The 9919-nt window shown below is 36.0% G+C and overlaps 1 protein-coding gene across 2 annotated transcripts; it reads right to left on the bottom strand.

The window, feature by feature from the left end:
- Window positions 1-5648: 5648 nt before the first annotated feature.
- nst (phosphoglucomutase 3-like protein nst) lies at window positions 5649-8598 on the bottom strand. Of its 2 annotated transcripts, XM_018509543.1 has the most exons (6): window positions 8537-8598; window positions 8412-8438; window positions 8176-8284; window positions 7891-7961; window positions 5987-7313; window positions 5649-5852 (listed from the first exon to the last, which is right to left on the bottom strand). In XM_018509543.1, the coding sequence occupies exons 3-6, from the start codon at window positions 8268-8270 to the stop codon at window positions 5714-5716; spliced, it is 1632 nt and encodes a 543-aa protein (XP_018365045.1). In that variant the 5' UTR covers window positions 8271-8284; window positions 8412-8438; window positions 8537-8598; the 3' UTR covers window positions 5649-5713. The 2 variants fall into 2 exon arrangements, with proteins under 2 accessions (XP_018365045.1, XP_018365044.1); XM_018509542.1 differs by lacking the exons at window positions 8412-8438; window positions 8537-8598 and having other exon boundaries at window positions 8176-8405.
- Between the last annotated feature and the right edge of the window lie 1321 nt (window positions 8599-9919).

Here is a 9919-nt window from a genome sequence, read left to right as displayed (position 1 = left end):
TGATATATATATGCCATGACAACCTATATATATAGCGGCCATATTGAATATTAGTTCTGTTTTTCCAGGTGTCATAAGCTAAGGGCGCCACTAACGGTGGTACCGCGTTTACAAGAGGGGAGTTGGGAGGCCCTGGTCCCTGTCTCGCTTATCTCCCTGATACAAATAGTTTTATACGTTATCATAACTGACTTATTGTATTCTACGTGTCGCATGCGACGTAAAGATTTACTTCCGTGTTTACAAATTGAGAACATTTCTGAATACTTAGTCAATTTTCATACATATTTTATAAAGATTTCAATAGAAATCAGTTAACATCAACCGGCGATTGTAATGCCGGAATCGGACTATGCATTGAAGATTGAGATTGAAGATAAAGAATTGAAATTTCACCAATGAGGACAAAGAAATTCTGGCTCCTCTTGTTCTGATTGGTCAAACCTCAATCTTTCGATCTTCAATCTCATTCTTCAATGCGTAGTCTGATTCCGGCCTAATTGAATAGGCAATATAAGAAATTATCTTATTAGACCTGTAATTCTCCCAAATAGGCTTTCAGGTACTATTAGGTGTTAAACTTAATTCCTGCCGTTTTTCGTCTCCAAAATTGATTTGTTTCGAAGGGAAATACCTTAATCAAAGTATTATTAATAAAGTATTATTAATTAGTGATAAAGAAAATGGAAGAAATTACTTTGATTAAGATATTCATTCATCTTCCCTTCGAAACGAATCAATTTTGGAGACGAAAAACGGCAGGAATTAAGTTTAACACCTAATATTTATCTCAATTTCTTCCTTTTCACATCGTATGCGACATTGTAGGAACCAACATATACAAAATTGTTTATTTCTCAGAAAAGATTCAGACTAAAGCCTATTCTACAATTACGTAAGCATAGTTGTAAGTGATTGTAGTTGTAAGAATTGACCAATCACAGTTGAATATTCTTCTTGTATTCGACAATAGGTGCATCCAGAAGCACGACCGCTCATTGAGCGCTCATTGAGCTCTTGTATCTGTTTGGTCTATATTTTTCGATCTAATGGAATATGCCAATTAGATGCAAGAGCTCACCGAGCGCTCAGGGAGCGGTCGTGCTTCTGGATGCACCCAGATTGATCAATTCTTACGACTACAACTATTTACAACTACACTTACGCAATTGTAGAATGGGCTTTATATTTACTTTTTCCTCAGTATGGTGTATGCTATAATTTATGTAAATGCTGAATGCATTTTGTAAACATTTTGTACAGAACGTAGTATTTTGAATTATTATTTTGTATTATGAAACTTGACGAAGATGGATCATCGTTTCATCGACCCTTCTCCAAAGGTCCGTGAAGGTGAACTTGACGCGACCGGCTGTCCGGTAATAATCTGTGCATATATAGCTGTAGTAATTGTTATGTAGCTAGACCGCTGGTATTATATACACGTTCTCTCCGTACTCGAATAATTTATAATTGCTAGTACACATATATTGTGCGGAGACGTATCAAAATGTATGCGAATGCGCGCGTCGCTTGTGTATATGTATATGCGTGTGCATGTGTGCGTGCGTATGTGTATCTTTCTAAAGGTTTTTTGTATGCTGCAGACGAAAAGAAAGGATCGTTAAATGCGTGTGCTTTATAGATACGCCTGAATCATTGCAGAGGGTAGTGAATATTTCCAGCGTCCGCGAAGCCGATCTCGGAAATTAATCCGAGCGTTTCGGTCCTCGTGGCTAAAAGATAAGGTAATGGGGTATGAAGTCGATAAAATCACATGCACAAACGCTTCTTCAGAGCTTGCGCTTTGAAGCAATTTGCCGGTTTGATTTACCGTAGGTATGGAATGGACACACTCGTGTAAAAAGTCAGGTCGTATTTCTGCGCCATCTGGGCGAATAGACAAATTTTTAGAACTAGAAATCAGGATTCCTACTGAAATGGTAATTGCTCATGTGTATTGTGTAGTAATGTGAGTCAAATCTGTGGTGGCTATAATTTACGTGATTTATAAATTAATGTAAATATTTTTTTCTAAGCTTTCAATCTCAGTTCTGTAAACTCAGTATTGTTTGTGCACGTTATGCGGTGAGTGGTAGAGTATCGTTTGGTCCATACGAGCTATAAAACTTGTGTAATCTACATTAGTTGACAGCTCTACCTGTTGAAAAAATGTAAGTTTTTAACTTTTTTTCCGATTTCCGTACAAATCTATTGCACCACGACAGAATTTTGCATCTATTTTAACCCTGTAAAAGGATTTTTGATTTCGTTAAGTAAATTCGGAGATGTAAATTGACCTGCAAATTACCGACAATTTGGCCACTCCAGTATCTCCAGGGTATGGACACACTCGTGTAAAAAGTCAGGTCGTATTTCTGCGCCATCTGGGCGAATAGACAAATTTTTGGAACTAGAAATCAGGATTCCTACTGAAATGGTAATTGCTCATGTGTAGTAATGTGAGTCAAATCTGTGGTGGCTAAGTGGCTGTGATCAACTGTAATTATTTCTTATTAAATGTTAAAAACCTCATCAGTGATTCTTGGCTGTTCTAGGTGTCATCGTTGATTCTTGGCGATCGTCAGTGATCGTTGATCATTGTTGACCGTTATTAATCTGGTTGCGATCAATTGCAATATACAGAGATTTTTCACCGAATAGGAATGTGGTAAAACAGGGAGCTTTAGCATCGCCTTAATCTGATTGCGATAAATTGCACGTATTATTTTTTTGCTTCATTTCCTTGTATTTCTGCTGGTACGTTTAATTTGTTTTGTATAACATTACTAGCATTATTACTTTGATTCTTTAATATATACTTTTATCGTATGTATATTCTTGAATTATTATTCATGATATTGTTCTGATCAGTTCTGATTTTCCGATTGTATAATTAGACTAATTAATTTTATTTATTCATGTTCTATATAGTTATCAGTACAGGAGTGATAAATTGAAGACGAACCATATTATCATAATATTATCTTTTAAAGTCTGTCGTATATCATTGACACATAAGAAGCACAAACAGATATATTATACTGGTATTAAATATATTTATCATTTCTTTAAATATAAAATATTTTTATAAAATTAAATTGGTCTTTCAATAATACAATAATTACTTGTAGAATAAAATGGCCACTAAAATAGGTTGGAAATGCATAATCCCAGGTTGTAAATCTTCTGCTAAAAGTCCTGGGCATTATTTTCCCAAAAATAACGATATAATAAAAAAATGGCTAGAAGTAGTATCAGTGCCATGGTTATTAAATCTGCCAGAAGAAGAAATTAGAAAATGTAGAATTTGTCACTTACACTTCAGTGAAAATTCTTATATTTTTAGTCTAAATCGTAGACGATTGAAGCATAATGCTATCCCAAGTCAGAATTTATCGAGTTCAAGAGTTGAAACCGATATTACTCAGCCTAGTACAAGTCAAGAAAGTACACGTGAAATTGATATGCAATCTAATGAAATGAGTGAAACAATTGAAATTGATATCTCTCAGCCTAGTACAAGTCAAAAAAGTACACGTGAAATTGATATGCAATTTAATGAAATAAGTGAAACAATTGAAATTGATATCTCTCAGCCTAATGCAAACCATTAAATATAATAGAAAAACAAGCGATATATCATTATAACACAAAATTAAAAAATAAATGTACAAAATTGCAGGATAATTTTCTACATACTTTTTAAATGTATTTTTATATGACAAATATAAATAAATTAAATATCACATTTGCAACTTTTATTTATTTACTCGAAAGTAAAATTATTGAACAAAAAATAACCCATCTTTCAGCTATTCACAGATCGAAAGTGGTCAAATGAGTCATTTACAGGCCAAAGTGATGAATCCCACTTCGAATTTTAAAAAATTTTATTGCCAAAGCACTTCATTGATACTTTGACACTAAAATTTGAAAAAATTCGAAGTGGAGTTCATTACTTTGGTCTGTGAATGGCCGGTATTCATAGTCAGATCTTATATTTAAGACCGTCTTAAGTACAGTCTTAAGATGTCATGAACCAATCAGAGGGCCGCATTAGCGACTTAAGACATTACTTAAGACAGTCTTATAGCGTTTTCGGCCCGATCGGGTTTGCACCAACCTGGGTTGGATTAATCTTTCCTATTGGTTGATGTCACACGCTCTACCAATAGGAGAGCGCAAAACGCCATTAATCCAACCCAGGTTGGTGCAAACCCGGTCGGGCCGAAAACGCTATTAAAATAAGAATTGACTATGAATACCGGCCAATGACTCATTTGACTATTTTATCGATCGAATAGAAGAATCCTATAATTTAGTTCCCAAAACTGCGTCTATTCGCCCAGATGGCGCAGAAATACGACTTGATTTTTTCCAAGAGCGAGTGTCCATACCCGTTTACCGTACTGATCTTGTTTACTTAACCCTTCCGTCCACTACGGGGGTCTTTTTCGACCCAAGCGAAATTTCAAAGTGCTGTAACTTTTGAAAACGGGCACTGAAGGCGCCATATCCCCTCCCTGATTGTTACTCGCTAATTATGATATTATGATTGGGACTTCAAGTTGAAGGTTCAAAGAAGTTCCATGAATTTTTTCAGATTTTTTAAAGCACTTTTACTGGTCCAAAAAACGCCAAGACGATAACGACCCCCGTAGTGGACTGAAAGGTGCCGAAAAAACGTAGTGGACGGAAGGGTTAATTAGTTATCAATTAGTCTCATAATTAGTAGTTTTATTATTATATCCGTCTATAAAAAAGTATATATATAACAAAGGAAGATAGAAAATTGAGTCTGAATATTTTAATATGATTTTTATTAAAGTGGAAAAATATAAATATATGCATTACATATGAAACTAGAATATATTTTGTCTCGTATTTTTTCTTGATCAGACTTTAAAACGAACATCATTAAGCATATATAATATGCAAAATTTATTTTTTCTATCCCATCACCTCTCCGTAAAGCTAGAGCCAGATTATATGCGATTGAAAATTGTGTCTGGCATTAGTTTTAAGGATAAATTGATTATATATGGTATACTTTAGTAGTAATACTAACAAAATAAATTTATAAAACGAGTAAAGCTATAATTTATCTATAATATATGCTCAAATAATATGGCACAATAAAATAATTTAATCCTTTTTTAATGATTAACTCTTCAATTTTTGCTAATGTATTTGATGAGATATCTGTAGTATAATTTTTCATAATGTTTTTCTTTTTTATATTGAAATCCAAATAATATATGCAAACACGATTTATAGCCAATTTGATTTTTTACACTATTTTGTATAAGCTAAAGGCTCTACTATGTATAAAATCATTTAGTGATAAAAATATAATATGAATACTTTGATCGATAAACTATCCAATATTAATATTATTCACATTTTTAGCTGATTGTATATTGGATATTTTATCAGTGAAAGTATTTATACTTTGCTATTTTTATTTATAATAACCTTTGTAATATTGAAACAATATATATCAAATAGCATTCTTCAAGTGAGAATCATTTTTTCTCACGTATTTAATTATCCAAAAAAAGTTATAAATTTTCATCCAAAAATGATTATTAATTATCGTTATTTCTGAATAAATTTGTATTATAAAAATTATTTTAAAAGGGTGATTCAGAACTTTGTTTACTACTCAATATAACAACTCGGTATAATATTTGAGTTTGATGTTATAAGTTCATGATGAACTGGGTTCTGGTCCAACACCGCCTGCGAGTCTATACACGAGTGAAGCTACTTCCACAGCTAGTCTGTTAACATCCGACGAACTTTCACATTCCGCATAAACCCGGATGATATCTTCAGTTCCGGAAGGCCTGAAAAGAAAGTCAGTTAATCTATTGTAATAATTTTTATGTTTAAGATCTTTCAGTAAGCTTCTAATGAATGAAAACTACTTCAAAAGCCTCTCTAAAAGTTTTGTACATCAAAACACAAAGATATGTTATACCTAACGAAAGATCGACCTCTTGAATATTTCGAGACGATCTTGTCAATCTCTTCTTGTAAGCAAACAGGAGTCAGGCAATGTCTTTCTGCATTCGTTGTTGTTATAATATTTCTATCCTTCACTCTGACTTTGAGTTGCCTATTCGGAAGATCGTTGTAACTTCTTTCCCACTCGATAACATCCCAGCCCTTGGTGTGTAATATAGTCTCGACTAGTAACATATCGCTCAACGCATCGCCAACTGTTTCGTTTATTAAATCGGTTACATCCTTCAGCTTTGAAGAGGCCACCCTTTGTGTCGTTGAAAGTATTTCGTTCTTAGCGTGGTTCTTGATAGCGTCTTTAGCAGTATCTTTGAAGATTACGGTTCCATGTCCGTTTGCCTCAAAATAGACTCCAATGTCAAATTCCAGCGCTTTTTTGTGCAGATGCTTCACACCAGTTGGCACACACGCCACTGGAACTTTCAATACGTTCGAAATATAATCTGTTGAACCACCGTTGGCATATGCGGTTTGCACCAAGCCTAATTGTAAGGATAAACCACTCGTTTCCAATAGTTCCTTGAAGTAAGCGGCCACTAGCGTTGCTATTCGGTCCCCATCCAAAAGATGAAACTTATTATTCCCGTCAATGTAAAAATATACCACTCTATCAGCGTCTCCGTCAATGCTGACGCATCTAACACTCTTCTCGGATGGGATATTCAGAGGCAACGTCTGTTGTACTTTGACATAATCCGCGCCACACATATAATTCAAGTCCCCGCTTCCGTCATTAAATAACTTGATATCCAGCACATCTTTCAGGTATCTCTGAAACTCTCTCACAGCGATAGCACCCACGCCATTTGCAGCATCCAATTGCAATCTGCTTATGTACTTTCCATTATTTATCTCAGTGCCTCGTATGCTTTTGAATACTGCTGCTAGCTTCGAATAATAACCCTGCAGTGTGGGATTGCCGTAAGCGCCATCAGTGTTCGTACATACCACGACGTAGTGTAGCTGCGGAGTTGTGACCAATCCTAAATCTGTAACGTTGCCGTTTAATGCTTTGATTCCTGCTAATACAGCTTTCAACAGGATGGGACTGCTTTTACGGGTATCTCTTCCTATTATCACCGTGGCCGGTATCGACAAATCGATATTTTCCTTGGTAGATATATGTGCCAACATTGATGTTAAATCACTGTCCAGCACATTAGCTAGATTTGTCGCTATCATTTCCCAAGAAACTTCGAGCATTTCGCCAGCTGAGTCGACAAGCTTGATGCCATTATCAGGTTCCAAATTGTGACTCGCGGTAATCATTAGACCTATGGCGGCTGTAAGAAATTTATTTACCAAGAAAAATTTAAACAAACTTAAAATTGCAATGTTATATTATAGAATGGACAGTTGCTTAGCACAAGTTTCCCTTCAGTTGTTATCATGTTGCTGTCACACAAAAATAGTATCAAGCATTACGATCTGCCTTGACCGAATATAGCTCTCTTCGCTTATTTGTGCTATAGCATTAATTGCCATAAAGTTGCCATAATCTGTTTGTAAGAGAACAACTATCGCCTGAGTGTTGCCAGCAAGTCAACCGTCGATGGCAGTAAAAATAGGTAATCTTTAACATCAGAAGCTGCTTTATTCAGTATTGAAAACAATTTGAACAAAGCAATTTCAAGCAAATTAACAGCAACCATGGACATTTTGTTATCATCTGGGTATGTATTATACTATAGGGCATTCTACAATGCCTTGCAAACATCCGTTGCCAGTTGAAACGTTTGTCGCGACAATCAATTAGAAGCGTTAATGGTATTATTTATACTTTTGATTGGTTGTCGTGACAAACATTTTAACTGGCAACGGTTGTTTGCAACGCATTGTAGAATGCCCTTATGTCTTTACCTTTCTTTGCTTTAGATCGTAACACAGCTAGGAGGCCCATTCTGTATAAAACATGCTCCAAGATATCCGACCTAAAATTGATACATATATCAAATTATCTTAAACATACGAAACATTTTGTATAGCTTGTATTAGATATATGAACATGAATGACAAAGAATGAAGTAAATAAAGAGCATTCTGCAAAATTCAGCAAAAGATTTTTATAAGTTAAGTAATAAGTATATTATTATAAAAGATAGACTCGACAAGTGTCAATTGACTTAAAAAAAAACTCGCGCTTACTTTGTTCTAAAGCCAGCAGTTCCATATTCGATACGTCCGTCATTTTTTCGACTGTACTCCGAGTTCACAATATTGTTAAAATAACTTGATTCCATTGTGTGTCGGTTTGCTTTAACAGATGACGAGATTGACATTAGAGTGACAGTTCCACGTGAGAATGCTGAGTACTTGCCATATGGCGAGTACTTGCATGTATTCACCCAACATGCTCCAACATACTATTTTAGATAAATTACCTTTGTAGCTGCACTATGTAGCACTTTCTGCACTTAAAATAAGATAGACATACATATGGTATATGTTAGAGGGAAAAAGATAAATGTTCATCAACAAGAGAAAAAAATCTAAAATGAATCATAACCATAACCATAACAATTCCCCAAAGACATAGGCTCATATTCAGAACGCGCTTACAACGATGTTAGCACGCTAACATACCATACTTTACGTCACGCATATTATAGAATTTCAGAGATAAAAGTGCGCTTTTATCGATAAAAGCGCGTTCTGAATACGGGCCAGAGAATAGACTGCGCGATCCGTGTGTCAAAATGGTCGATAGGGTGGGGATGAGAGAGAGGGACCGTGGCAGACAGCCATTTCTATCTCTTTCCATTCAATGGTGTAATTGGAGAGAGAATGAGAGGGAGATTGGCCGTCTCCCACGGTCCCTCTCTTCTTCTTCTTCTTCCTGATATTTGGCCAGGCAGCCAACCAGGCTGAAACTAGGCCATTGAGGTCAATGAGGTCTGCATATCTGGTTGTTATACGTTAAGGGGTTGCTGTCTTGTTGTGATGACGCGCAATCTCGATATCCCCCCCATCCAGTGTTGCCAACCCTTTGTTCTAACTTCACCCCAGATTGAATTTGAAATCCCCCCAAATCCCCCTAAATCTTAATTTTTGTAGAAGCACAAATCGCCAAAAAGTAAATAATGATAACTATGTAATTTTTTTTTTTAAATAAACCATATTTTACAATTTTATATGTTATTTATTTCCATAGTCTCGTAAAACAGGTTGATTTCGTGACAATCGTTCTGATTTTTATGATCGTACATAGATACATTAAATTTTTTTATCATTGCCTCCGTTGGCTTAAAATTAACGCATGATATATTATCAATCTTTAGATAGTATCTGACCATCAGTATTATCGCACCCATGATTCTTTGCTGAGATTGGACTATTCCTTTAAAACTAAAAGTATAAATCAATCAGCGCGACGAATTATAAAACGGTTGCAAAACTGCTGAGTCTGCTGAACGCAGCCAATGATTGATGAACATTTATTCCCCCCCAAAAAACCCCTAGCATTTTTGTACCCCCTAAAATTCCCCTCGCAGCTTAAAAACCCCCTAAATTTGGGGGGAAAACCCCCAAGTTGGCAACACTGCGGCCCCATCTCCAGACGCCTGCTACCACCCATCGGTGAGTCGCGCGCCAAAGGAGAAGGGAAGGGGAAGAATTAAAAGAAAAGCTCCTTGGCCTTCATGAATGCCAAGAGCAGGCGACATAGTTTGGGAGAAAGGAGCGGAGGGACGGGAGGAGGTTCGGGGAACGGTCCCTCTCTCTCTTTCATTATTGTCGACCACATTTGATACACTACTTATAGCGTTTTCGATTGGGGTGCACTGGCTGCACTCAGTGTCGAGCGTGTTCGATTGGCAGTGCCAATAGCACTTGGTTAGTGTCACGTGTTCATTTGATCGCACGACACTCGCGTAGTGCGCACTCAGTGCGC

Source organism: Trachymyrmex cornetzi, unplaced genomic scaffold (genome assembly GCF_001594075.2).
Source record: "Trachymyrmex cornetzi isolate Tcor2-1 unplaced genomic scaffold, Tcor1.1 scaffold303, whole genome shotgun sequence".
In the NCBI taxonomy this organism is placed as follows: Eukaryota; Metazoa; Arthropoda; class Insecta; order Hymenoptera; family Formicidae; genus Trachymyrmex; species Trachymyrmex cornetzi.
Note: the sequence above shows the minus strand (reverse complement) of the source record. Positions and strands in the feature narration are given on the sequence as shown.

Excerpts from the sequence above, each read along its gene's own strand:
- nst (XM_018509542.1), bottom strand. The coding sequence starts at position 8,309 with ATGTCAATCTCGTCATCTGTTAAAGCAAACCGACACACAATGGAATCA. Across the intron at positions 7,314-7,890 it reads ACGATCTAAAGCAAAGAAAG|CCGCCATAGGTCTAATGATT; the intron begins GTAAAGACATAA and ends AATTTCTTACAG. Across the intron at positions 5,853-5,986 it reads AGAGGTCGATCTTTCGTTAG|GCCTTCCGGAACTGAAGATA; the intron begins GTATAACATATC and ends CTTTCTTTTCAG.